At 49.0% G+C, this 25,961-nt stretch overlaps 2 protein-coding genes across 3 annotated transcripts; one reads left to right on the top strand and one right to left on the bottom strand.

Moving 5' to 3' along the window:
* The first annotated feature begins 126 nt into the window (after positions 1 to 126).
* CDC26 (cell division cycle 26) lies at positions 127 to 694 on the top strand. Its single transcript, XM_082295252.1, has 2 exons — positions 127 to 279; positions 347 to 694. The coding sequence occupies exons 1-2, from the start codon at positions 199 to 201 to the stop codon at positions 524 to 526; spliced, it is 261 nt and encodes an 86-aa protein (XP_082151378.1). The 5' UTR covers positions 127 to 198; the 3' UTR covers positions 527 to 694.
* Positions 695 to 2,245: 1,551 nt separating this feature from the next.
* SLC31A1 (solute carrier family 31 member 1) lies at positions 2,246 to 25,913 on the bottom strand. Of its 2 annotated transcripts, none has more exons than XM_082295303.1 (5): positions 25,865 to 25,913; positions 9,313 to 9,468; positions 7,032 to 7,104; positions 6,482 to 6,650; positions 2,246 to 5,877 (listed from the first exon to the last, which is right to left on the bottom strand). In XM_082295303.1, the coding sequence occupies exons 2-5, from the start codon at positions 9,421 to 9,423 to the stop codon at positions 5,676 to 5,678; spliced, it is 555 nt and encodes a 184-aa protein (XP_082151429.1). In that variant the 5' UTR covers positions 9,424 to 9,468; positions 25,865 to 25,913; the 3' UTR covers positions 2,246 to 5,675. The 2 variants fall into 2 exon arrangements, with proteins under 2 accessions (XP_082151429.1, XP_082151430.1); XM_082295304.1 differs by lacking the exon at positions 25,865 to 25,913 and adding an exon at positions 22,341 to 22,441.
* Positions 25,914 to 25,961: the final 48 nt, after the last annotated feature.

Genomic DNA, 25,961 nt, shown 5'->3' with positions numbered 1-25,961 from the left:
AACACGCAAGGCACGCCGGGAGGTGTGGCGGGAGGGAAGTGGTGTGCGCGGGGCGCGCCGGGAAATGCAGTGCCCCTGGGGGCGGGACGCGCGCAGCATGCCGGGAGGTGTGGCGGGGCGGGCGGGGCCCGCTGAGGGCGGGAGCGCTCGGGCCTGGCGCGGGTCGCGGTGTCCCGGGTCGCGGTGTCCCGGGTCGCGATGCTCCGTCGGAAGCCGACGCGGCTGGAGCTGAAGCTGGACGACATCGAGGAGTTCGAGAGCGTCCGGAAGGAGCTGGAGGTGCGCGCAGGGCCGGGCGCGGGAGGCTCGGCCCGCGCCCGGCCCTGACCGGCGCGTTCGCCCGCAGAGCCGCAGGAAGCAGCGGGACGAGGCGGAGGCAGCGGCGGGCGGCGAGGAGGCGGCAGCGATCGGAGCGCTGGGCACGGAGCACAAGAGCCGCGAGCAGCTCATCAATGACCGCATCGGGTACAAGCCGCAGCCCAAGGCCGGCGGCCGCACCGCGCACTTCGGCACCTTCGAGTTCTGACGGGGCTGCCCCGGGACCCCGCCAGCCCCGGCCCCGCTCAGCCGGACGGGCCGCGCCGCTCCGCCTTTGAGCTGTTACAGTTTTGGTTTTTAAGCTTGGTTAACATGCCCGTGAACGCCCCTTGGCCGAGTGTTTTGGTTTAAATAAATACTTTTTTTTTTTTTTTTTTTTTTTTTTTTTTTTTTAAAGAAAAGAACAATAATCCCACGAGCTGCTATAAATGGCTGCAGTGACCAGGTGGGGATGGGAACACCTGGACCACCCGTCTCCTGCTCCTCTGAGCAGGGGGGTAAAACACTGCAGGAGGATCCTCTGGGATCGTGATTTTAAACCAGACAGTGGAGTGGGGCCACCTGAACCTCCAGCTCTACCCGCTGGTGACCCCACTGAGAAGGTCCTGGAAGTGCCTGATGAGTGTTTTGGGATAAAGGTGCCACGGTTCTGGGTGCCTCTGTCCTTTCCTGAGGCGGCCAGGAAAGAATCCCCTATCTATTAAATCACCCAGTCCTAAATATGTCCCAGAACTGCTTCCCAGTCCATGTCACAGCTGGGATGTGGTTTGGGCCCTGGGAATGGCTGCAGACCTGGATGATGTACTGGGCACATGGATGTGGAATTATATCCTGTATTTTCTGAGCCACTTTTCCTTCATACTTCCTTGTTCTACCTCCATTCAGCCCTGCTCAGTGTCACCCCAGCTGCCCTGGTTTGTCACCCTTGGAATGGAGCTTCAGGGCTGTTTGCTGCTCAGATCAAAGCTCACCAAATAGTTCCCAATGGATAGTGTCATGTGAAAAGGCCAAGGGGGGCACACTCATTTCTTCAGCAGGTCCCTGGATTTACCCTCATCAGCTGCCTGGGCAGGGTGAGGTGAGATTTGGGGCAGAGCCCACCCAGGAGTCTGGCACACAGTGGGGTGAGCTGAAGGAAGCAACTTAAAAACCTGAGCAGCTTCTTGGTGTTTAGGGAACTCTGCTGCCTGCAGCCTGGGGAAGGAGCAGGGCAGGCCCAGGACACCTGCAGGGAATTCAGGAGCTGGAGGTTCTCCCTGCCTCTGGCCAGGGCTGTTTCCTGCCATCTTCAGCACAATGACCAGTTCTGATTTTTCAGTGTTCCAAGCAATGCTCCAAACTGGAGTTAGTCAAATTCAGGCTTCCTGTGTTGTAGGTGCATCAAATTTCAGGTCAGGCTGGGAAAATGTAAAGAACTTCGAACTTTTCCAACTGGAAAGAGCCCCAGCCTGGCCTAGAAAAGAGCTGCTGTTCCTGTCTAACACAACATAAAATGATCAGGGATAGCTCTGCTGTTCTGGCATTCCCAGCAGGCCCCAGCTCAGGAGGTTGTTACAGCTCCCTAAAACTCCTCTCCCCAACTCTTCCTGCTCCAGGGCAGGCAGATCTGGGAGGCACCAATTCCATACTGCAAAGTGTGACTGGGCTGGAACAAACAGAAACTTCTCAGTGAATCCCCACATTCCCATTCCAGGAGCTTCAGGGTGCATTCCTGGAAGCTGGGGAGGCACAGAGGATGCTGCTCCTCACTCCCATCCCAGAGCACCTGAACAGGGACACTGGGCCCTGCTGCTCCCTCTGAGGGATGCACTGAGGCTTGTTCCCAAAACACACCCCCACCACAGTAAAATGCAATCTATTTTATTGGTTAATTATGTACACGAGATTCTTGATTTTCACAGTAACATCAGACAAGTTACAGCCACAAAGAGCAAGAGTAAAAACAAAACTGACAGTCCACTGTAAACAAAACTAGAAATCCTGCTGGATTGGGTGGGACTGGCTCCAGACAAACTCAAAAGGCACTCAAAGAAAAGCAACAAAAGCCTGCTGAGGGCCACAGCCTGGATGCTCTGTGCTCCCCCCTTGATGACAATGCGGAGGCACAGCATGTGGAGAACAAACATCAGGACACAAAGACACGCACAGGATGTCACCCCCAAGCAGGACAGCACACCCAAGCATGCTACATGTGTGTCAACACAGGAATTTAATGTACCCAGGTCTGGAAATCCTTCCAGCCCTCCCCTTCCCGTGTTACCTGGACAACTTTACATTCAGCAGAGGGGCTGGGGCTGCCCCAGAGCTGCCGATCCCACCCAGAGGGAGCTCAGGCTTTGCTCAGGCTCTGCCACAGCACGCAGCAACCCGGGCTGAGAAGGCACCGTGGTGGCACCGGGTGGCAAGGGGGAGGCTGGGACACGGGGAGGTCAGTGGCTTCTCTGGATTGTCCCATTAACTGAGGAAAGCAGGGCCATGGCAGGAGGGAGCAGCCTGGACATGCCCCTCCCCAGCTGCACGTCAGGGAGCTCAGGAGCAGAGGAGACACAGCCTCGCCCTGCTCTCCTCAGCCGCTTCCCTTCTGACGTTCCCTGGGCAGTCCAGGGTGCTCAAAGCACCCCTCGTGCAGGCTGTGGGAGCAGCTGGGGCACCTGAGACACTTCTGCCCAGGTGACCCCTGCTAGGTCAGTGTCCCTTCCCAGTGCATGCTGCAGAAAGCTGTGTGCCCTCTCTGGGAAGAGCATGGGCGGGACATGAGCCTTGGGAGCTCATCCTGGTGGGGAAACAATTCCAGGGGCACAGGTGGTACAAGTAGAACGAGGCAGAAAAGCTTAACAAGAACCAGATTGACACTGCACGAGCCACAGCCTGATCCCCAAGTCATCCCTCAGAGAATTCAAGTCTGGTCACTTGGATACACAGAAAGATGGCTAAAAGGTGACAGCAAGGTGAGGCCAAGCAGCTTCTGTTTCAAAGAAAGACACAGCAAGAGGTGTATGAGGTGACCAGTGTCACCACACAAAGCCACTCCTCACTCCACCTGTGATTGTAATGGCAACAATTCCAGCCCCTTCCAGAAAAACCAGCGGCAGCAGTGGCAATGTCACCCTGAGCTCCTTCAGGGTCAAGCCCTGCAGTGCAAACCTCCCACACCACCAACCACCATCTCCAGCTTTTAACAGCTCGTTTTCTCTGACAAACACTCAGGTTTCCTCTCAGTTCCAGCAGGAGTGGGAAGGGATTGTCCATTTTCTTTGTCCAACACTAACATTCCTCCCAGCTCTCCAGGGATGGGGAGGGTCAGGTTTCCCCTCCCATGATTGCTTAGAGGGCACAGGAGTTTTACCTTTGTGACAGGTGCAGAGAGGGCAGCAGTAGGTTCTGTCCCAGACAGAACTCCCTTCAAAGATCAGACTGGGGAAGGAAGCACTTTTCCTGTCTCTCAGCAGGAGGTGGCTAGAACTTTTCCATGAAAATAACTTTGCCTCCTTCACGCAGATGCGAATTTGCTACAGAAAGCAGCTATTTAGGAACCTAAGCCTGCTTTTAACTCAGCTCCTTTTATTCTCTATTTACACTGTCCAGAGAAAACAAGATGTCCAAATAAACACTTGGCATCAGCCCAGGAGGGCTGACTTCAGGAGGTGCAATTCAAGTCCTGGTAGCAGCAGTACCGGATTTCCTTAGGGTGGGAGGGTGGGCTCTGTGCAGGGACAGCAGCACCAGCACTGTGGAGCACCCATGTACACAGGGATGGCCTCACCCTCGAAGGCTCAGGAGCTAAAAAATGTCATTCCAAAGATCAGCTTTCCTCACACAGCTGCTGCCAGCAGCCACCAGCAGCATCTCCAGAGGAAAAAACCTTCCTGTGTGTGCCCAGAGGCTTTATCCCAGCAGGATTCCCTGTTCTCATGGCATGTCCCAGACATCAGCCCCAGTCTGAAAGTGGAGCCTGTTCTCAGGGCCCTTCTCTAATTCCCACTGTCTTCTTTTCCAGCCAATTACAGGCACAAACTGGGCAAACTGGGTAGAGGGAAGACTCCAGCTCTGCACCACACTCTGCACAACTTTTATTAACATCCAGGTGCTACACCAGAGCTGCTCCCCAAGCCTGTCCTGGCACCAGGCAGGTTCTGCCCCCTCACAGCCTGTCCCGCCTGGGCACCGGGCAGAGCCCACAGCACTGACCGAGTTCTTCACTGCACCAAAGCACCTGTCCCCCCCTGGCACTGAGAACCTGCAGCTCCAGCATGGGCACACTGTGATTATTAAGACAAAGAGGAGTCATCTGGGTCAGGAATACCTTTTTTTCAGCCCACACTGCTCCAAATTTCACCTGAGAAGACACTGAAGGCTGCTGTAGTCCTGTATTTTCCTTCTCCTCTTCCCCAAATCTCTCCTTTACAGGAACATGGTTGTTTTCCCCCTTCACCTCCATCTAGGAATACCTTCTTCAGCCAGTTTAACTTTCGTGTCATGAAATCATTATTTAGCTCTTGCCTCATTTACAGAGCCAGTCCTAGTAACCCAAAGCTTAGCTCTAGTTCCATCCAGGTGCAGTTCCACATGAAGTATCTGTGGGTTCAATGGTTTATTTAGAAGCTTTTTGCCCTGTAAATACAGAACTATTATCCTGCATCTGCTCCATAATTGGGAAGGGAAAGCAGCCAAACTCGAGTGTTCTCCCCGGAGGCTGAGTAAAGCTGCTGGATACATCAGATTAACAACACTCATCATCATCCTCTGGTGGGCTTGGAGGGCAGGTTCATCCAGCCCCTGAAGCACACAGCTCACATCCTTGGGTCAAAGTCCTCCCTTACCAGAACACACCTGAGCGTGTCTGATGTGCAGCACCAAATCTTCCTCAGAGGCTGAGTCCTAGAGCAAAATGTGTCATTGGCCCCAAAAGCCACAATGCCAGGGCAATCTCCTCCCCTGGCATTATGTACACATTGAAAAAAATCAAAATTATAACAGTCATTCACACATTATTGACAACTTTGATCTTTTCCTACTGTTCATTAAACCCTCACTGATGAGCATTTACAATTTAAAAATAATATGGTTTTGTTTTCTTTTTAAAACAATAATTTCTACAGTTCTGTCAGCCAACTAATTTCAATCACAGCATAATCTAAAAATAAAGCAAATCCTGGCCAAGAAGGGGCTCTCAAGAGTCAAGGGGAGCAGCGTGTCCCAGCTCCTCACATCCCTGCACCCCTCCAGGAACTTGTGGTGAACTCCAGTTGATTTTCTTTATCATGATTCTCTTGGCAGCTTAGGAATGCTCCAGTCCTCGGGGCTGGCTGCACTTGCAGGGAGCATTGGGGTAGAGAGGCCTGTGGGCACATCCAGTGTTAGTGGCAGTGCTCTGTGATATCCACCACCACGGCCTTTTTCCAGCTGAAGAAGAAGTATCCGGTGCCCGCTCCCGCTGCCACGGCGATGCAGAGGTACCCGTTGTAGGTCATGAAGATCAGCATGAGGAAGTAGCTGACCACCACCTGGATGATGTGCAGCACAGTCTGCAGCAGGTGGGGCAAGCTCAGCATCTGCTGGCTGGGAACACAAACCCAAACAAGTCAGCAAACACAGGACAGGTGGGAAATGCACATCCCCAAAGAGAAAGCTGCCAGGACAGCAAGGTGGGTGTGCGATGGCAGAGAAGGTGACACCAGCCTGGGCAGGGACTCCTGCATGCAGCTGGCACCTGGAGCTGGTTTTGCTCACAGAGCAAAGCAAGCACGGAGCTTGCTGGGAGGACACAACTTTTAGCTGAGAAACAGACTCCACCAAGCTTCTTTTACCCCCTCATTCAACAGCTGACTGGCTCCTGTTCTGCACAGAGGCCTTGACAACCTGTCAGCAAAAGGATCCTGAGTGTTTTCTGTCGGGGTCACTGGATGTAACACCCAAACTCTGTTCCTGAGAACTCCCCCAAACACATGCATTACAAAAACCCCAAGCTCATCTGGCTCCTTGCTGCTTTCCTCCTTTTGTCTCCATCCTCAAAGGTGCCCAGGTGTCCCCCATCCTCCAGTGCCACACAGCATCCCAGTCTGGAACCAGGACACCCTCCAGAGATCAAAACTGGCTGCACAAAGTTTCTTCTGTGCCAGTTTCACCTGCAGAGCTTTGCTTTAAAATGAAGTGCAGTCCTTACCCCACGGTTTTGTGTGTCTCCATCAGGATGGTGCCATTGGGGCCTGGCACTGGCATGGAGTTATAGCGGATGCTGACTTGGGATTTACGGAGCAGACACTCCCGGGCAATCTTAAGGCCTTCATAAAACATGGCCAGGAAGAAGACGGCCACAAAAGCACCAGCCATTTCTGACAAGAGAGGAAACATTATTGTCTCTGGGCAAGAAAATGTGTCAGCAGAGTCACTGCATGATTGAACAGCCCCACTGTGCTGCATAGGCTATGGCTCTGTGTGCATGCATAGATAGGTGGGAAATGGGAATTTTAGCCAGACACTCACTGCAATTTGACCCATAAAGCAGAACCAGCAATCACTTTTGCTAACAAAACCAAATTCTTGAACTGTACAAACATCTTTTTTCTTTCACCCCACAGATGCCATTTAAACCGGATTCAACACAGCGTGTCCATGTATTTTTAGCACAAGGAACAGGGTAATTCCTGAACTATGAATCCTGAAACACCAACTGTACACCTTTTGTTTGGACTGCACAAGACAGTGTTACTAACCTCCAGGAGAATTGATTGTAAGTCCAGAGAACAGCAATGGCACATTCTCACAGCTGAAGTGGAAAGTCATGGCCTGCCCAAAACACAAAGAACACCAAAGTGAGCCTGAAGAGCTCATCCCAAGATGGAGCTCACAGCAAGGTGTAGCAATGGGGTTTGTATCAGAACAAGAACTCAGATGAGTTTATTTGGTCACCACCTAAACACCAAGAAAGTCTCCAGTAAATCTGGTGTAACACACACAGGTGAGACAGGGATGAGATGTTCCAGTTCCCAGCTCCTTCAGGCAGCCCTGGGCAGGAGGCCCTGTCCTTCACAGAACTCCAGGTAAGTGCCTTCTCCTTGCTTTTGGAGCTCCTTTTCCCCTCAGCATCAGCAGCAGTCAGGGATTGGGGATGTCCTCATGGAGCTCCTCCTTGCCTTCCATCCCCTCAGGAACTGGGGACAGGGCACTTTCCCTTCCCCACTTTGACTCTGTTTGTAGGACGCAGGTAAGGGCTGTACAGGTAAGTCCCCTGCTCCCCTCCTGCACTGTGCAACCCAGCATGGTTGTCTCTCTATGGAATTCCCAATATCCTAAGGGAAACAGAGGCCTAAACACAGCTACCACAAGGAGGTAAAGCAGGACTGCAGCTTCCATGGGTGAAAAAAAGGGCTCCTGAGCCTGCACAGTGAAGGGGAAGGGGAGCCATCAATGATCCCCAGGCCAGTGGAGGTGATACAAACTTCCCATCTAGGTAAATACAGCTTGGCATGTCTTGGGCACAGCTGCACAGTGTTTTCACATGGCAAGTACTGACCAACCAAGAGGAACTTCTCTTTGAACTTCCCTCATTGCTTAATTAAGGTTATTTGCTGAAGCTCAGAATTATGGTTCATTTCAGCATCCATAAGAATCAGCAGACACTCATTTTTCCCCAGAGCAGAAATTACTGTAAAATAGCTTTTAGAGAGTAATTTCATCTCTTCAATGAATTTAACATCTTTATATTTAAAACAAAAGCCACATAAATCAAAGAACTGCAGCTGAGCCTGAGCCTGTTACTTGGTGCCAGTGAGGAATGGGAAAACACACATTAAATGTGCTCAGTCTGTTACCTAAGATGCTGTACCTATGTACTGCCTTCCCTGACAGATTTATTTGCAGTATGAATTCAAAATCTTGTGCAATTACTCACAGTTTTCAGCTGCAGGGCAAGGCAGGGTCCTGTAACGATCCAGGGAACACTTGACATGTGTAAAGAAATGACATTTTCATGGAAAGTAATGGCCCAGGGATGCCAATACTGAGCTGTGAGATGATGGGGAGAGCTTCACAAGGAGAGCAGTGGCAGTGCTGGACTGAGAGCTCCACGTGGGCCATGCCCACCAAGGCTGTTCTAGTGCTCTCTTCTCCTGCTGTGATACTGGTTGCAATAGAAGTAGAAGCAGAGATTCTTGGTTCTCTCCTCAGGCACACAAACTCCAACTGAAGGTTTGTAAAATCTACTCCTTGAGAACATTCTCATTTGAAATGGAAATGTGCCCTCTCTCCCCTTCTTTTGAAATTTAACCAGAAACAGACATGTTTTAATAATCTGAAACTCACTCCAAAAGTATTTAGGCAAAGGAGAAAAAGCTGAAAAAGTTCCTAGAACTGGCTACACACAAACACTGATCCTATGGCCATCTCCATGGAAACTCTGGCCAGGATCTCTGCAAAGCCCCAGTGATGCCAAATGCACAAGTCTGAACCTGTTGGAATCAAAGTCTGCTGCAGCAGCAGGGATCAGGACCAGTCCAGCCTTAATACCAACATGGCAAAGAGCCCTGGCAGTGCTTTGCTCCCCAAACCGAGCGTGCTCTCAGAGTTCAGGAGGGAAGGGCACAGAGGGAGCTCAGCAGAGCCCCTCACGCTGCTGGGCAATCCTCTCAGCTCTCACTGCCAGCCTGGAGAACTCCATTCATCCACTTCCTGCAGGAGAATGCTTGCTTTGCATTTCTGCCCTTAGTTGGCTGTCAAGCAGACACCAGGCTGGCTGCTGGAAAGGCTTTTGCAAGAGAAGACAATTTTGCCAAAGGATCTCCAGCTCTGAAATCCATTTCCTGCTCCGTATCCCCTCATGCTGCTCCTTCACTCCAGAAGACCCACAGTGGGATCTGGGTTTTACCTGGAAGTATTCCCACCTTCCAAAGCTCAGGTTAATTCCCAGTTCTCAAGAGCACAGTCTTTAAGATGACAAGTTACTCTGAACCACAGACAAGGAAAAATTCTCTGGTTAATCCTGACTTCTCCACTTACCATCATCATCATGTCAGGTCCATGACTGTGTCCTGGGGCTGTGCTGGAGGAGTGGTGATGCTCAGGAGGATGCGAGGTTGGCAGCATGGAGCTGTTCATGTGGTGAGACATCTTGAGGACAGAGCGGTTCAGAAAGGCACATAGAAAAGTGGGACCCTGAAAAACAAACAAAAAATGAAGCCCTTTTCTAAACAGAATGTGGTTTCTCTACTGCTACTGCAAGAGAAAATATTCCAGGCCACTGAGAACTGCTGCCTCTGGAGAACTCCTGGAGCATCCTCACGGTCCTGCTCTGGCTACAGAGAGCACACAGCAGGACAGTTTAAAGGAGGTGTGTCCCTCTGCAGCCTAATTTGATTGAGGTGGCGCCTGGGGACAAGTGCTCAGCATAAAGGAACATTTCTTATCTACATGAGGAAAAAACCAGAGCCCCTTCCCAAGTGCAGTCTTGCAAGAGGCAAAAATATCACAATCACCACTTTAAATTGCATATACTAAAGATCAGATTATGGAGTTTCTCTTAATTGACAGTTATGCATTTTATTTGGAACATGTTTAACACAGAAATTGTGTTAGTTGGTACAAGACCTACTGCCAGGCAAAGGTCTGCAACAGCCACAGGCAATCCAATTTCATTTCCATGAGCTTTACATTGCCACATCTCCCCTCTAATCACATTACCCACAGTGAGAGAAACACTCAAGAGACTGCCAGTCCCAATCCCTAATCTGGTTACCACAAATCAGGGATGTCTGGGCACACTACAAATAAATAAATAAAAATCCATGGTTAGCTGTGGGCATGGCTGCTGCACTCTGCCCCAGCACTGCCTGGCAATTGCTGGTGGGAAATGAAAATCATCAGGTAGAAACAGCAATGGGAGAGAAAATAACCTGGGAATACCAGTCAGTCCTGCAAGCACAGCATCTGTCCTGCTGGGCCCTGCCTGGAATAATCTGTACCCTCCCACTTCAGTCCTGCACTAAAGTAAAACCAAGTGAAATAAAAAGCAAAGTTCGGACACTTTATCAAATTAAAGTTTAGAAAGAAATGAGAGACTTACTTCCTTCCACATAAACCATCATAAGAGTTTACAAGTGTGTTTTTTCAGTTTTTTAAGTCAAAAGGCAGCATGGTGTTTGAACAGGGAGGCATGGCTGTATTTAGATTGGAGAGAGGAAGTGACACTCTAGAAGAGCTTTCAAAACTGAAAATAGCAAATAAAACCCCTAAAGGCAGCTGGTGGTGGAGCTGGGTCAATGTGACAGCAACCCTGAGCAGGGGTCACTGGTAGCCCAGAACATGAGTGCCAGTGCAGCCCCGTGGAGCATCCCTGACAGGGGTGATATCTAAGGGCTTTAGGGTTAAATTAAGGAGAGAAATGAGAGAAATTAAAAGATTTGGGAAAGATAAGGAAACTAAGTCAGCAGTGCTGGGGAGGGACTCAAGAGAAAGACAGAAGTAATACCCTGCAAACACTGAAATTAAATAATGCAGGGAAGCCCGATTAGCGACACCAGGAACCCACAGCTCAGGTATGTTCTGCATCTCTGTGCAGATGAAGTTTGTACCCCATCCCTTATTGCATCAGACGACTTCACAATAATCCCCTGGAAAATAACTTGTCATGGAATCTAAGGGTACTGGCTAAAGCACAATGAATTCCCTGTCCACATTTCTGCTAAGATTTTTTAGCTCACTTTGCCCCTGATTTGTGCTTAAATATTGAGACCAGAAAAATGTTTATGGGGAGATAAAAAGGAGACCAATGCAAGCAGCAGCTCAGCTGACACAGAAACACTTCACCAAGGGACACCTGCAGAATGCCCAGTGTGATTTCCATATGGCACAGCTTGGAAGATTATCCTGTTCCAGAGCTGAAACGTCCAGGCTCCAGAACTGCAGTCCCAAAATACAAACACTTGGGAAAGGAATCCTCTGCCAAGACACATAAACATCAAATTGTCTTTTGCATCAGGGAAGGAAGAAGAATAGCCCAAGTGCTTTATGCACAGGATCAAAGGAAAGACATCACACAAGAACTTCCCCTCTCCCCCAGCCAAAATCTCCTGGAATCATAGAACCATGGAATATCCTGAGCTGGAGGGACCCACCAGGACCATCCAGTCCAACCCCTGGCCCTGCACAGACCCCCCAGCAGCCCCACCCTGGGCATCCCTGGCAGCGCTGTCCAAACGCTCCTGGAGCTCTGGCAGCCTCGGGGCCGTGCCCATTCCCTGGGGAGCCTGGGCAGTGCCCAGCACCCTCTGGGGGAAGAACCTTTCCCTGCTCTCAGCCTGAGCCTGCCCTGGCCCAGCTCCAGCCGCTCCCTGGGTGCTGTCCCTGTTCAACACAGAGCAGAGATCAGAGCTGCCCCTCTGTCTCCTCCCTCTTCTCCTCTCAGTTGACTGATCCTTTGCTTTTCCTTTGGATACAACATCCTCACTAGTGACTACTGTCCAATGATTATTTATTCCTTTTAGGATTTCACATTCCTGCCAAGCTCAGCAGGTTCCGAAACGCTCCACAGAAGCCCTGGCTGGTTACCAGATGAAAAAACTGCCTTCGTGGCTGGGCTGTGTCAGCTTTTCACTCCTTTCCTTCTCACTCATCATCATTTGTCTGCAGAAAGGGAGAAACAGTGGCTGTGTTCTCAGGATATTTACTCTGTAAGAACAAAGAATACAATCAGGTGTTCAGGAGTGGCTGCCTGTGGCTGGGCAGGCAAGTTTAACCCTCACCTGTGTATCTCCTTCCTGCCCTGCTATCCCAGTGCTCCAACACCAAATCCAACCTCTTGCTGCAGTTACCCAACACTGAAGGACATTTCAAGAGATCCTGAAAGGATAGGGTATTAAGCAGCTTAAGAGGAAATCAGTGGCTCATCTGAGCCACTTCAGCTGTGTTTTGTGTCACTGAAGGTAACAAACAGTGGATAAATTTCTGTTTTAAAAGAAATCAGTTCCAGTGGACAGTCAGACTCTGATTTACAACTTAGGAGATTTCTATCTATGCCTTGAGGTAAAAAACAATATATAGGGCAGCAATAGGTTAATGGGTGTGTAATATTCCAAGCAGCAAATCCCTGGCTGGCTCGCACAACTCCTAAGAAACAAGCTGACAGAGATGTGGAGCTCTGTGTGTCACCAGAAGGTGGTGGTTTAACAAGACTGACTCCATACCTGAAGGAAAAAAATCTGCCCCCCTAGCCCTCCCCCAGTTTCTATTACTGTAAATTCTTTAAATAGGTTTAGCCTTGTACAAAGCCAGCGTTCAGCAGGTATTTCTGTCTGAATGGGTGACTTGATCTCTGGCTGCTGCTTGCTCCAGATGTTTGCACTGAGAGGGAGAGGCATTGCAGTGGATTCCTGAGCATGGAGCCCTGGAGAGGGATCTGCCACAGCCCGTGGCTGCATCAGGCTCAGGTACTTTGAACACCTGAAGGGGACAGACCCCAGGGTGTCCCTGTCACAAGGGACACACACACACAGAGTGATACTTTGTGCTCTGCAGTAACCTACTGCCTAAGAAAACAAACAGGAGGAACAGGAGAGAGGAATGAGGACATTCTCCTCCAGGGCTTCTTTCTTTCCCCTCTCAGTGCTGTTACCCCAGGTGAGAGAAGCCACAGCCTCCATTTCACAACCCCTCAGATTTTTAAGGAAAACTGCAAGACTCAGAGCTCCACCCAGGACTCCTCTTCCTTTAAGCAGGACCTCAGGCAGGCCCTGCTCACACAGAGGTTTCTGTCCCAGCCCTGCAATGCCACCGTGGCAGCTCTGCAAACCAGGCTGGCTCAGGACAGGTGCAGCCAGGAGCAGGATCTGACAGCAGCCACTGTCAGCACCAGGACTCACCTTCACCCTCCACCAACACAAAACCGGTGCTGCCTCACCTCACACATACCAGGAGGCCACGTTTGCAACTCCAGGGCACAGAGAAGGGGAGGACAGGCAGGAGATGGCCGGGCACACATGAGTGCAGGTAAAGGAGCTGGACCTGATGAGATGCCAAAGCCAAAGCAGTCTTTTCAAGCAGGTCTCAGCCACAAGATCACTGCCATTACACATAAGCCCCTCCACAGCTTCCCAATCTATTGCTTCTGCTGTGTTCATCCAGAGTCCTGCAGCTTCACAGCAAATCACAGTTTTTCCTGTGGCAAACACCCAAGGAAAATACACCTTTCAATGCAGAAACAGGACACACTATGGGAAGGATCTACCAAGCTCCCAGAAAGTCAGCTCAGTGTCAAACAGATCTTCCTTAAAGTCACACTCCAAGGGAATTATGCCCCTTTCCAAATCAGAAGTCTAACAGGATTAACACTGGAGCCCTAAAGCAATACCCATTACAGCACCAACTCTTCCCTTCTAAGCAGTGCCTCATCTTTCCCAAGCCAGTTCAGAAAACACAAGAAATAAAACTAATTCCACTGGCTCTGCCCAGAAGGACCAGAGCCTTAAAAATCACCTCTTCAGTCTTCTTTAGAGCAGTTATTTGTCCCACAGAGAGGGTGCTGCTGCAGTGGCCAGCACAGGACTGGCTCCTGCTCGGAACCCTCCCAACTCCTCTCAGCACAGCTGGAGTGATTTGTACCCAGCGTCTCTCCACCAACATGTCTGGTAGCAAGAACAGGGTCAGGAGGTCCCTCTCTTCTGAAGGAGTCAGAAAGACTTGGTAATATTTACTAAGAATTAAAATCAAAGTTCCTGAGAGAAAGGGAAGGGAAAATAATTACGAACAGCCAGCTGGAAAAGCAAAAATCTCTTGCTTACACATCACACATGGCTCAGTGCTGCGTGACACAAAGGAATGCTACAGCAAAAACACAGAAGGAATGGAAAAGGCACCCAGGAGTTCTTGGTGCTCTACTTACAGCAGTGCCCCTGGCAGACCGAGCTCCACTGGCTCCCAGCTTGTGGTCCCAAGCCCAATCCCTTTTTTTGTTTAGCAGTGCTGTAAATGGAGTGGGAGGGAAGCAGGAGCCTGCAGACACTGCAGCTCTGTTCACTGGCTCTAGCTGTGGGCTCCACTGAGCTCGTCATCAGGAGACCTAAGTACTGCTTCTAGTTTATTCAATTTCCTGGCAAACTTTTCTCCTTTAACTGCTTCCTTTCCAAATGGGTGGACTTGTGATTCTTCCAGGATCCCGGGCATAGCTCCAGAGCTGCTTAAAGGCACCACTGTGGGACAGACCAATTCTACCTGTTCATGCTGTAGGAGCACCCAGCACCCCGGGCCAGTTATAAAGACACACTTTAAAAGACACAGAGAACAAACACTACATTTTTCAGTAATGCAGCAGAACACGTGTTACAGACACACACTGCTGTTTCCCAGTGTGAAAATTCCTCTTGGAACTCTCCCAAGCAGCTTCAGCAACCCCAGGCTGGCACTGAGACACAGGGAGGGACTGTGCTGTGCCCAGCACACTTAATTGCACACCTCTGTTTTTCCCTTGCACAATTCCTGAAGAAGGAACTCTTAGAGCTATATTAAGAATTCAAGGAATGTTTGTGAGATCACAGAAGAACTGTGGCTTGCCCTGGTACTGCCTCACTACCTCTTAAGAGTCTCATCCTAAAGCTTTTCCCAGAAGTTTAAGGCTTCCCAAAAGCTGAACACACCAGAAGGGGTTCGGATAAAGGGAAAGGGAAGGGCACAGCTCAGCACCTCCAATACACGCTGAGGGTCAGGCTGTACAAGTTTGCATTTCCTGGGGCTTGTCCCTGACCACAGAAGCTTGAAAATGGACTCAGGCTGGACGAGCAGAGCCAGGCAGGAACACAGTGTGACACAGGGCACATTCTCCATGTCTACCTGTAAGCAGGCTGAGCTCTTCACAGCCATGGGTTTCAGAAGTTCTGAAGGATGACAGGCACTCTGCAGGATGTCCAGCCTGAGACGCCACAGGGTGCAGTGCGGGGAGCAGAGAATGGGCAAAAAAGAGCTGAGCAGGGCTGCAGACAACATCTTGTGTTCAGGGTCAAAAGGGGACAATGCCTGAGCAGCCTGTGACATACCAGGATGGAAGCAGTCAGCAGGGACATCAGCAGGGACAGGAAGCCAAGCTGGGAGCACCCAGAGCCCAGCTCTCACAGCTGGAATGTACAACACAAGCAAAGAATGGGCTTTTACAATGACATGCAGGGCTTTCAGGTTTTGTGAGGGGAGAAATCCACACAGGAGATCTGATCCTCCACTGAGGACCCCACCTGGAACCATTATAGCACAGCTGTGGATGCTGAAAGCAATGACTAAGTTTTGGCACATCAAAACCACTCTGCTGTCCATGAGCCGTGCCCACAGCTGATGGGATTTGCCCAGGCTGAGACAGACCCTTATTAAGGTGATCCTGACAAACCCCACAGGCAGGATGTGGGAGAAGAATGAAGCAAAACCATGTCACCCACACAGGGAGGTTTGGGGGTGACACCTTAAGCCAGAGTTGAGCTGAGGTTCACAGCCAGATCACAGGGCTGGGGCTGACAATCACACCCTGCAGTATGTGCTCCTCCAAACACCCATCCTTCAGGCCTCCTGGCTGCCATCATGTGCTTATTTTATTCTTACAAAATCCTTGCGTTTCTTGTACCAATACACATTTGTCCCTCTCTTTATTGGGCTGCTGTTTCCCCAAGGCTCAGGCTGCCCCCTCCACATGGAGCTGTCACACTGACATGGCAAAAACCCCAAACACTGCTCCGGTTCCAGACTGTGGGCTCCAGTTCCAGGCTCACACAAACTTCCTGGAGCTGCACCACATCATTTGGCAGCTTGATGCAGTTATATACATTAATTAATGACGAAGTATCAGCATATGTTCAATCCTTAAGGTGCTGTCCTCTGCTCTGAATCAAAGCATCTTTCAGCTGTCCAACTAAAGCAAAGCTGGTCACAGTCACTCAGCACAATCCCTGTTACTTGAGGAGGGGCCAGAGCTCTTCCTCTCGGCATGGCTACAATAATGTCCCTTTGATGGAGTTTATTTTCATAGCAAACTCTCTGTTAGAGGCTTCCCTAGAAGGGGACGGTCATTCCTAATCTCCCAGCTTCTGCAGACACCTCAGGAAATCTGTAATCTTTGAACAAGAAAAAAAAATAACCCAGGACAGATTGTTCTTTACAGGACAATGCACTGGACTTCATTAAGTGAAGCACACACCATGTCACTACCCACAGGCCCAATGGAGTGAAAGGCAGCTGAAAACAATCCTGCAGAGCAGAACACCTCAGACTCTAAGCCTGATAACATCAGAGGAAAGGCATGGCAGACACCAAAATTCCTTATAGCCAATGCCAGCGTGAATTCAGAGCTAGAACTGACAAGTTTCCATCAAAGGCAATCCCCAGGAGGCATCTACAGAAGCACTTCAGCACTCCCTGGGCATGTGAGAGCCTTCTGAAGCAAGCAGTCACCCCAGGTCTGCAGACCAGCAGGCCACACCATCAGAGCTTCACCTCTCTTCCTCACGTCATTGAAGGCATGACACAGGAACACAAACCCAGCTCACAAAGCCCCTGGGATTCAGCTCTCAGGGAGGAGAAACCTGAGGGCCTTCCCTTCCTGGCAGGAAGGGAGGAAGTTTAGGCAGAGGTAAGGCAGAATGGCTCAAAGGGCAGGGGTGTAAGAGCCGTGCTGGGATAGAGGAGCAGGAGGGTGGGTGGTGCTCAGGCAGGAATCACCTGGGAAGCTCCTGCTAGAACTCTCAGCACCCACTCATCAGCTGAGGACAACTGAGGATGCTGAGTAGTGAGGAGACACAGGACAGCACTGGGAGGAGGAGACAGAAAAGCAGGGCCATGTGACCCATATTTTCCAAGATTATGTAGTTCTGAATAAACAGATGATACTTCCTTATCCTCAGTGGCGGTTTTTGCTCAGCTGTTACACAACCAAACACAGGAATGGTGACCAGGCAGATGTGATCCATATGGCCAGAGAGCAGGAACCATCCTGCTGCCTCGGGGGAAGCTCAGAACAAATGGGACAGAGTCCTGAACCTTGTGATACTCTTCAACAACTTTTTAATATAAAAATATATTAATATTTAAAACTCCATCTTGCAAGATGTGTATCCTGTAAGATTAGGCAACTTCTGCTGCCTTAGAAAAACCAGGCCTAGTGGACAATTTCACTTCCTATTTCACATGCCCTGATCAAGAACAGCTCCTAGCATTTATTCCTCTACTATAACAGCTCTTTTTAAATAAAGGGAGAGTTTTCTCTTCAAATGAAAAAAGAAAACCACCTTTTGCATACAAGATTCTTCATCGTGCTCACTAATTCAGCCCCCAGATTCCTGCAGGTTCAACACCTCCTGCACCACCTGTACACCTATGGAAAGAAGCCAAAAATGTGTCTGTCCACAGGGTAAGGACACAGACTATTGTTTGTGGGTGTTCAGTAGCCACAGGCAGAAGCATTCCATCTATAAGGAATGACAGATATGTCAGGATGCAAGACAGGGAACTACCTGCAAGTTAATCCTGATAAACCATTGCTCCGTGGTTTGCTGGAGTGGGAAGGACACACACCAGGCTACACAGCATAAACAGCTCTGACCAGATGGATTTTATGGTGCCTTCAAGCCTTAAACCCTGTAAAACTATAAAATAATCTCAGGAGACACAAAATGAAACCAGAGTCAAAAAGTGCATTGCCAAGAAAGCAGGGCCTCAGGGGAAAAAGTGATTCCGTGTGTCCTAGAAGTGCATTAGTGGCCTTTAATACAGGTGGAGAACAAGAGTTATCTGCTATTATCTCATTATAAATGTTGTCTAGCAACAGCATAAATACCTTTGTCCCATGCAGATAAAACTAAAGCTGAGGGTAATAAATGGACGGCACTGATTTATTAGAGGCCTCATAAAAGGGAGTCCAGCACAGGTGATTCACAGGAGATCCCCACATCTCACACCACTTGCCCATTTTCACACAGCTCATTCTCCCTCTCTGGCTGCTCTTCAACATCATCATCAGACTCAGCCCAGAAAAGGCAACACTTGTACAAGTTCTGAACTGGCTTTCAGGTGTTTTGAGACTCTGAATAACAAGAAAACCACACTTCAGAACTCCTGGTTAATTTTTAGGAGGCTGTTTCACATGTATATGAGACACACTGGTTTAAGCAATGCACACACGTTTTTCCATGTCCAGGACAGCCACACACTCATTACTACCTTCCACCACATGGGAAAGTGTCCTTGCAGAGCAATTCCACTTCACTCCTTTCTTTTCATATTTAAGCAGTTGTTTGTCTGTAATTACTCCTCAGAAGCGTGTCCATGTGCAGACACAGTGTTTTAAGGTGGCCACTCAACCCTTCCCCTTCCCTGGAGCTGCCGTGTTCCAGCCTGTGTCAAACGTTGTCGCAACAGTGACGTGTTGATGTCAGCTCCTACTGGGATACCCTGGGATTTCCAGCTCCTGCTCTGGCATGTCAGGGTCAGCTCTGGAATGCAGGCTTTGACTAAAATCCTAAGAGTTCACAAGACTGACTTTTGGAAAAATGCCTTTTCTTGCAGAGGAGATACGGATGCGTGTTCATTTCATTTTGCAGCACCATCCATGACTGTCCCTCAACACAAGAACTTGTTCTACCACAGCCAAGAATCAAATTCTTTTGTGCCTCCAAACACTTGTTTTCAGAAGCCTCAAGCTGCTCATGAGTAAAATGCAAGGTAGAACTCAGGTCACCAGCAGCAAAATCCATTCCAGTGGGTTTTTAATTAAGCCCAGGAAGTCGACCTCTGTTTTGGCAGATGGTTAAGGCCAAATATCCATCACCAGAGGCACCTTCCTACTCTTGATCCATGATCTTGGCAAACAGCAATAGGATGGCACAGTGACATATAAAACAGCTTCCAGGTAGTGATGCAAATACTTGTAAGGGTTCAGAGCACAAATTCATAGCCTCAATCCATGGAACAGAGCATCTGCACATTCTCCTTTTGAAAATGCAACTGAACTATTAGAATTATTATTGAAATTACTGAATCACTGAAAATACAATCTCAGCAAGGTAGAAGACCTCCAATATCAAGAAGAGGAAAAGAGCAATCAACTCAATTCTCTGGAAAGGAACTTATCTTTGGAAGAGCCTTGGCCTCGTGACACTCTTCTGACAGGAAGAGCAGTGACTGTAGGGCATGGAAAGTTGGAACGAGAGCCATCAACAATTTTTCTGTGAGTAACAAAAAATCACTCTGGGAAAGAGCTGCCTTTTTCATCATTTTCAAACCCCTGGATGGCCACAGAGCTGCTAATCCACAGCAGAAATGATTCAGAGCTAAAAAATGCTGAGTACTTACTCTTCCAGAGACAGGTTTTCCATCTACCGACTCCAGGAGAGCCTTTTTCTCCAGAGAGGCAACAAGTCTGAGACTGACCAAAGTTTCTCAACCCTCACATAATGCTGACAAGCACATCATTATCTCTATCAAAGGCTAATCATTAACTACTGCTCAGATGAGCTTAGGACCAGACCGAGCACTGGGATGCTCACATAGAGATCCACAGAGTAGCAAAAGCAGCTCCTGAGTCTCCCCCATGAGATCTTTGCAAAAATGCAAAGAGATTTTAGAACTCCCTGATCTGATTAAGTGCATTGCAGAGATTACTTTCCAACACATTAACCAAAACACATTTGAAACATTCATACCTCCATCAGATATATTAGTGGTTTGCTTGTTTTTGGATAACAAAGCAAGCTTAGTTTATTTTGCCATTAGTATTTAAGTATTTTAGTATTCAACTGAAAGAGAGAAGGTTTAGATAAAATATTAGGAAGGAATTGTTCCCTGGCAGGGTGGGCAGGCCCTGGCACAGGGTGCCCAGAGCAGCTGGGGCTGCCCCTGGATCCCTGGCAGTGCCCAAGGCCAGGCTGGACATTGGGGCTGGGAGCAGCCTGGGACAGTGGAAGGTGTCCCTGCCCATGGCAGGGGTGGAACAAAATGAGCTCTAAGGTAATTCCACCCCAAACCATTCTGTGATTCTATCTGTCCCATAATGAAGAAATGTGATGTTTTCAAAGCTATCAGTTTTTAGGAGCATTGGGAAATGAGAAAAAAATAACAAGGCAGATAAACCATCAATTGTGCAGAAATTCTTCAACACCATGTACAAGACAAACCCTGTCGGGGTAGCTGGCACTGGGACCCCTCTGCTTGGAAGGCTGGAGCCAACAACTGCTATGGAAAAAAAAGTGACAAAGCAGAAAAAGTGCAAGAACAGCTGTGCTGTGCCCTGCAATACAAGGGGCCTCGTGGTGGGGGCTGAGGTTTCAACCAAGATCAAAAGCAAGAGTTACACAAAACGGGATCAACTGACAAGCAGTGCACATGGATCCTGCTCTTAGGATGTCCTGGAGGGTTTCACTGGAGGAATTCAGAAAATTAAGTTAAGTCATGCTGCTGCCAAGAGATTTTTTAAACTAGAAGCAAAATAATCAGAGTAAGTGCATTAGGCTTTACCACCCATACAGCAGGAGATCCCACAGACACTGCTCTGTGCCCTGTATGAAAAGAGCACAAAAATGGCTTTACAAGTACAAGCAAGCCTGTAACAGGAACATGAGGACAGCTGTAAAACTCCCAACTAGCTTTGTTTCCAGCTGTTCAGGTTTCAGTATCTATAACATACTCCTCCAGCACACTTCAGTCTCACCTGACACCACCTTAAACACTAAAGTTCAGCACGTCCTTGTGAGATAATGTCTTATCCCAAGTTAATGAAGGGCATCAAAGCCAATGGTAAGTTGATTTGTATAAAACCGTCCTGGCAGAGAACCCAGAAATCCTGACTCAGTCTCTTGTCAAATCCATTAGACCAGGAGCTCAGACAAACACGGGAGCTGAGAAAACCAGACCAACACTGATTGCATTTCACTTGCACAGTATCCCGAGGCTGGGTGTGCTCCTCGGGAGCTTGTGCTCCCACTTCCCTTATCACTTTGATGTACAAGGGCTGATTTACCTATCGGAAATACCCTCCCACGGAGCCACACTGATGGCAGCGCTGCGGTCACTGCCCGAGGGCTGCAGGAGAGTGAACTGGGATGGCTCCCACTGGGAGCACTGCCTTTGAGTCTGCTCCACGTTCGTTAGTGTTTCTCCTTCCCGAGCCAAAGGTGCAAGCCTGAAAATGCAGAGCAGCTGTGCCAATGAGTGGTTTGAGTCTCTTCAGTAGAATGCCTTTCGGAGCAGGGAAGGTTAAAGGGGAAAGCAAGTGAGTAAGGGGATCCCTGGCTCCCAGTGCAGCCTCTGGAAGATCCCACCAGGAGCAGCCAGGGTGGCACGAGCTGCTGCTGTTCTCCCACCCAGAGTGCAGCCACCATTTAAAGACATCAGATAAGGAGCAGGTTGGGTCACAGGGAGGAGCCTCTCCCTAAGGAGGCTGGAGTCGTATCCCTTTCCAAGAGCTGCTTTTCCCAGCTCTCTGGAGCTCACAGCATTAGCTGCACTGCATTAGCTGCACTGCATTAGCTGCACTGCACCTCACAGGTGGCCTCAAAGCACTTCTTAATCCTACAGAGCAAGTCCAATTACATCACCTTTAATGTGAAAAAAGCCTGAAAGTGTATTTGCCAGACACTCCTTCCCCCAACAGATGCAGTGCTTAGAAAAGAAGAACAGCCAAGACTGTCAGGGTTCCTCTTTACCCAGGTTAGCAAGAAGATCAGCTAAATATATCACAAAGCTCATATTCCAAGCTCCTCTACCTTCATCAGAGGAATGAGATCTGAATCCATGATAACTAATGAGTAAGTGTGGGAAAAGAAGGTTTATGGAAGTGAAGTGGTTCTCATGAAGTCTCAGCTTGGGGCACTCACTGTGAGTTCCACACCAGAACACCTGTATTCTGTTCCCAGTTTTCTCCCAGTTTCATACCAGGACATGCTGAGCAAGCAGTGAGAACAGAAGAGCCTTGGTCACTTACAGCATTTGGCCTGTGCTCTAGAGCTACCATGCACTGCTATATTCATTTAGATAAATATTAAAGTGAAAAGATTATATGCTTGTACAACCTTTTTAACAGATGATAAATGACATTTACATCTGTGATACAGCAAGTGTATGATTTTCTAAGGTTATATACACAGAGAGGAAAAGTGCAGGAAGCAAAGCCGTTGTTCTGGCTGCAATCACAGTTGCATTAGCAGATTCCAGCTTTCAGATGAAGAAAAAGGTTAATGAAAAAATCATTGGTTCCTCAGGACCTGATTGGGAACATTTCCAGAAAATTAGATTGAAACAAAAGGCAATGGAGTTGATTAACTAAGATTGGATTTCCCAGAGAAAAACAACATAAACTAGATTGAGTCTTTTTCATCCTTCCCTAAGAAAAAGTTGCCAAGACTCCCAGTGATTTCCAGGCAGACTTGTGGAGAAGTTCATGCTGACAATGTGCTTCAGCTCAACTTCCCAAAATTCTGCTGCAGGCTCCTGCTAACTTTCAGGTGACCTTCAGGCCAGGGCAGGGAAGGCAGGTCTGCAGAACCATGGCAGCTTTCTGTTGGGTAGAGGGGTCTTCGTAGCCAATAGAAAAACCAAGAAAGAAAGGAGAAAATAGCACATTTTAGTTCAAAGACCAAAAAGTTCTGTGTTGGACCTAATGCCTAGCTGGAAAACAAGCCAGCTGAAAGGAAACTCCTCAGGGCCCTGCTCAAAACTCACTGTGTGAACGTGGTAGATTTTGTCATTTACTTGTAATATAAAACTGGAAAAGATTATTCTCAGTGCCCTCCCTTCTCAGGCATTAAGCTTTCATTCAGGGATAGAGTGTCTCACTAATCCAAACCTTGAAGTTACACTGTAAAGGGAGAAGTGAAAAATCCTCCCAAACCTCTTTTCAAAAGAAAAAACAAAAAAAACCCACCCCACAAACCTTGTCCTTGTACCACTGCAAGTCTGAGTCAGTGGCAGGGATGATACCTTTAAAATAAAAAAGCAAACATGCAAAAGTGACTTGGAAAGGTGATTTAATTCCTCCTCTCTACTGGCAGAAATTATCCTAACTCTCAGCTTAGTTAACAACCTGGCCTAGATGAGAAATCTGATATGATATGAAATGAAAAGCAGCCAAATCTCAGTAGGAAACGGTTGTAGAAAATTTCTCCATTCTCACCACAAAGTTGTGTGGGAGCCTGCAACTCCTGCCAGTACTTATATTTTCTTTATTACCTTGCTTTTGGTGGGGGGAGGAGAGCAGAAGCAAAAACCTGCTTATTCTAGCAATTGCTGTGTTTGTAGCAAAAAGCATGACTTTAGTTTCACATTGTATAGCAGAGCAGTCAGAGCTTCACCAACAAATCCTTAGTTATAAAACCAATTCTCATTTAAACAGCAACATTTACACATTATTCCCAGTACCCCCTTTTTAATGAAGGATAGGGGGAAAAAAATGCAGAGTCCAAAGCCTGATGAAAGCCTCAGGAAACATTACATCACAAATTACAGGATTTGGGATTGTTAACTTGAATGCTAACTTACCCTATAAGATCCCATATGGTTACTCATGCAAAATCCTGCAAAAGCTTTGCTGACCTCAGGCTCAAGCAGAGGCAAGTTAAGATCAAAAAGACTGAAAGCCAATTTAATAAACACTTGAGAGGAGCATTTCATCCACCTGGGCACAAGAAGCAGGACTAGTAAGCATTCTGGAGCTTGGGATTCGAGCACCAACAGGAAGAATTGGCCTCTGCCTGGGAACTGTGTGGAACCACAAGCCCACTGCACACTCAAATATAGATGAGAATTATGAACAAAGCTTAAATTAAAAAAGGACAAGTGATTAAGATGCGATGCTTGCTGACTGCTGCAGGATGTGCTGCTACAGCCTCTTCCCCACTACACTGGCATTAAAACTGGCCAGTGCTGAATACCAGTGAAAAAAAAATAGGAAATATATACAGATCTAACATTGGGCTAGGAAGATGGTGAAGAGTGTCAAAGGGCACACAAGGAGCAGCTGAGGGCACTGGGATTGTTCATCCTGAAGGGGAAACTGAGGTCAGAACTCACCAGGGGTTGCAGCTCCTCCCAAGGGGCAGCTGTGATCTTTGCTCTGTGACAGGTCCTGAGGGAATGGCCTGAAGTTATCCCAGGCTGAGAGCAGGGAAAGGTTCTTCCTCCAGAGGGTGCTGGGCACTGCCCAGGCTCCCCAGGGAATGGGCACAGCCCCGAGGCTGCCAGAGCTCCAGGAGCGTTTGGACAGCGCTGCCAGGGATGCCCAGGGTGGGGTTGCTGGGGTGTCCTGGGCAGGGCCAGGATTGATGGTCCTGGTGGGTCCCTTCCAGCTCAGGATATTCTGGCATACCTGTACCTAAAAAACCTAAACCGAAGTGCCACACCAGGACTTAGCCACATGGGTCTTCACCATTTAAAAAACACAACTATCTTGACAATCAACCTGATAAAAATACAGGAGCCAAAGCAACAAACTCTTCATCCAAGCGACCACATTTCCCATTGGAAGGAAGTTCATGTCCACTTGCCTTACCAAGATTGGAACAATCAGCTCCCACCACGAATTTACACCAAATTATTGTAGTTTTTAAACACAAATAAGATTCTGACCTTTTCCAGGTTTCACTCTACATTCATCACACATTCCACAATATACATCTGCTTAACACTCCCCTTTATCTTATCCCTTTAGAAATGGAATCACTGATATCTCAATCGTTGCAATAACCTCCCCTGTTACTGCAAACTCAGCTCTGCAACAGACCTGGCAACTTCCTGCTCAAACATCCAGTAAGTAACTGACAGTACAAATTTCTAACCAGTGCCAATACTCAAAGCCAGGAAATTATTCAACCCTTATTGCCACTCTGACCTCCCATGCATTGTTTGTCTGCATTTCAACATCACTTGGATCTAAGGTGGAATTAAAGCCAGTGGGTCTCACAAAGCACACAGAGATACCACTTTTCCAAGAGGGGAAAAACACAGAAAAACCACAACAAACCACAAAAACCTCATTAAACAAACTAACAGAAAGGTGTGTTTCTCAAGGTACAAGGCGAACGTGGAAAACTGCTTCGGCGGGCCAGCTCAGACATTTAACCACGCAAGGACTCCGATGTTAAGAACACAACGCATTGCTGATGTCCCTGGGTAGCTCAGAGACACGAGAGCCAAACCTGGAGCACAGCAGCGCTCCGGTGTCCCCAACATTCCCTCCCGAGCGCCCCACGGACCCGCAGGGCCCTCAGAGGAGCCATGCGCGGCCCTCTGGCTCAGCCCGGAGCCCCGGCAAGGGCAGCACGGCGGCCGCGGGGCCCGGCTGTCACCTTGGGAACCGCAGGGCCGGGCCGGGCGCCTCCCGTGGAGCCCCGGCAGCGCTGTCCGCACCCACACCGAGCTCGCCCCTCACCTCCACCCCCACGTCCCAGGGCTGCCCATCCCCTTGGGGCCCCCCCGGTGCCCCCGGCCCGAAGTCCCGCGTCCCGGCCTGAGGGGAGGGGGGCGGCCATGGGGCCCCCTCAGGCGGGTTAGGGGGGGGAAGGGGGCACGAAACCCCCCCCCGACCCCACTCGTCACTCACCGCGAGACCGCCACGAGCCCGCCACGACCCCGCCGCCTTCGCCCCGCCCCACGGCTATGGCAAATCCACGCCCCCTCAGCAACCCCTCAGCCCCGCC

This window comes from Coloeus monedula (assembly GCF_965178545.1).
Source record: "Coloeus monedula genome assembly, chromosome: 21".
Taxonomy (NCBI): domain Eukaryota; kingdom Metazoa; phylum Chordata; class Aves; order Passeriformes; family Corvidae; genus Coloeus; species Coloeus monedula.
The sequence above is the reverse complement of the archived record's forward strand: the minus strand, read 5'-3'. Positions and strand labels throughout refer to the sequence as shown.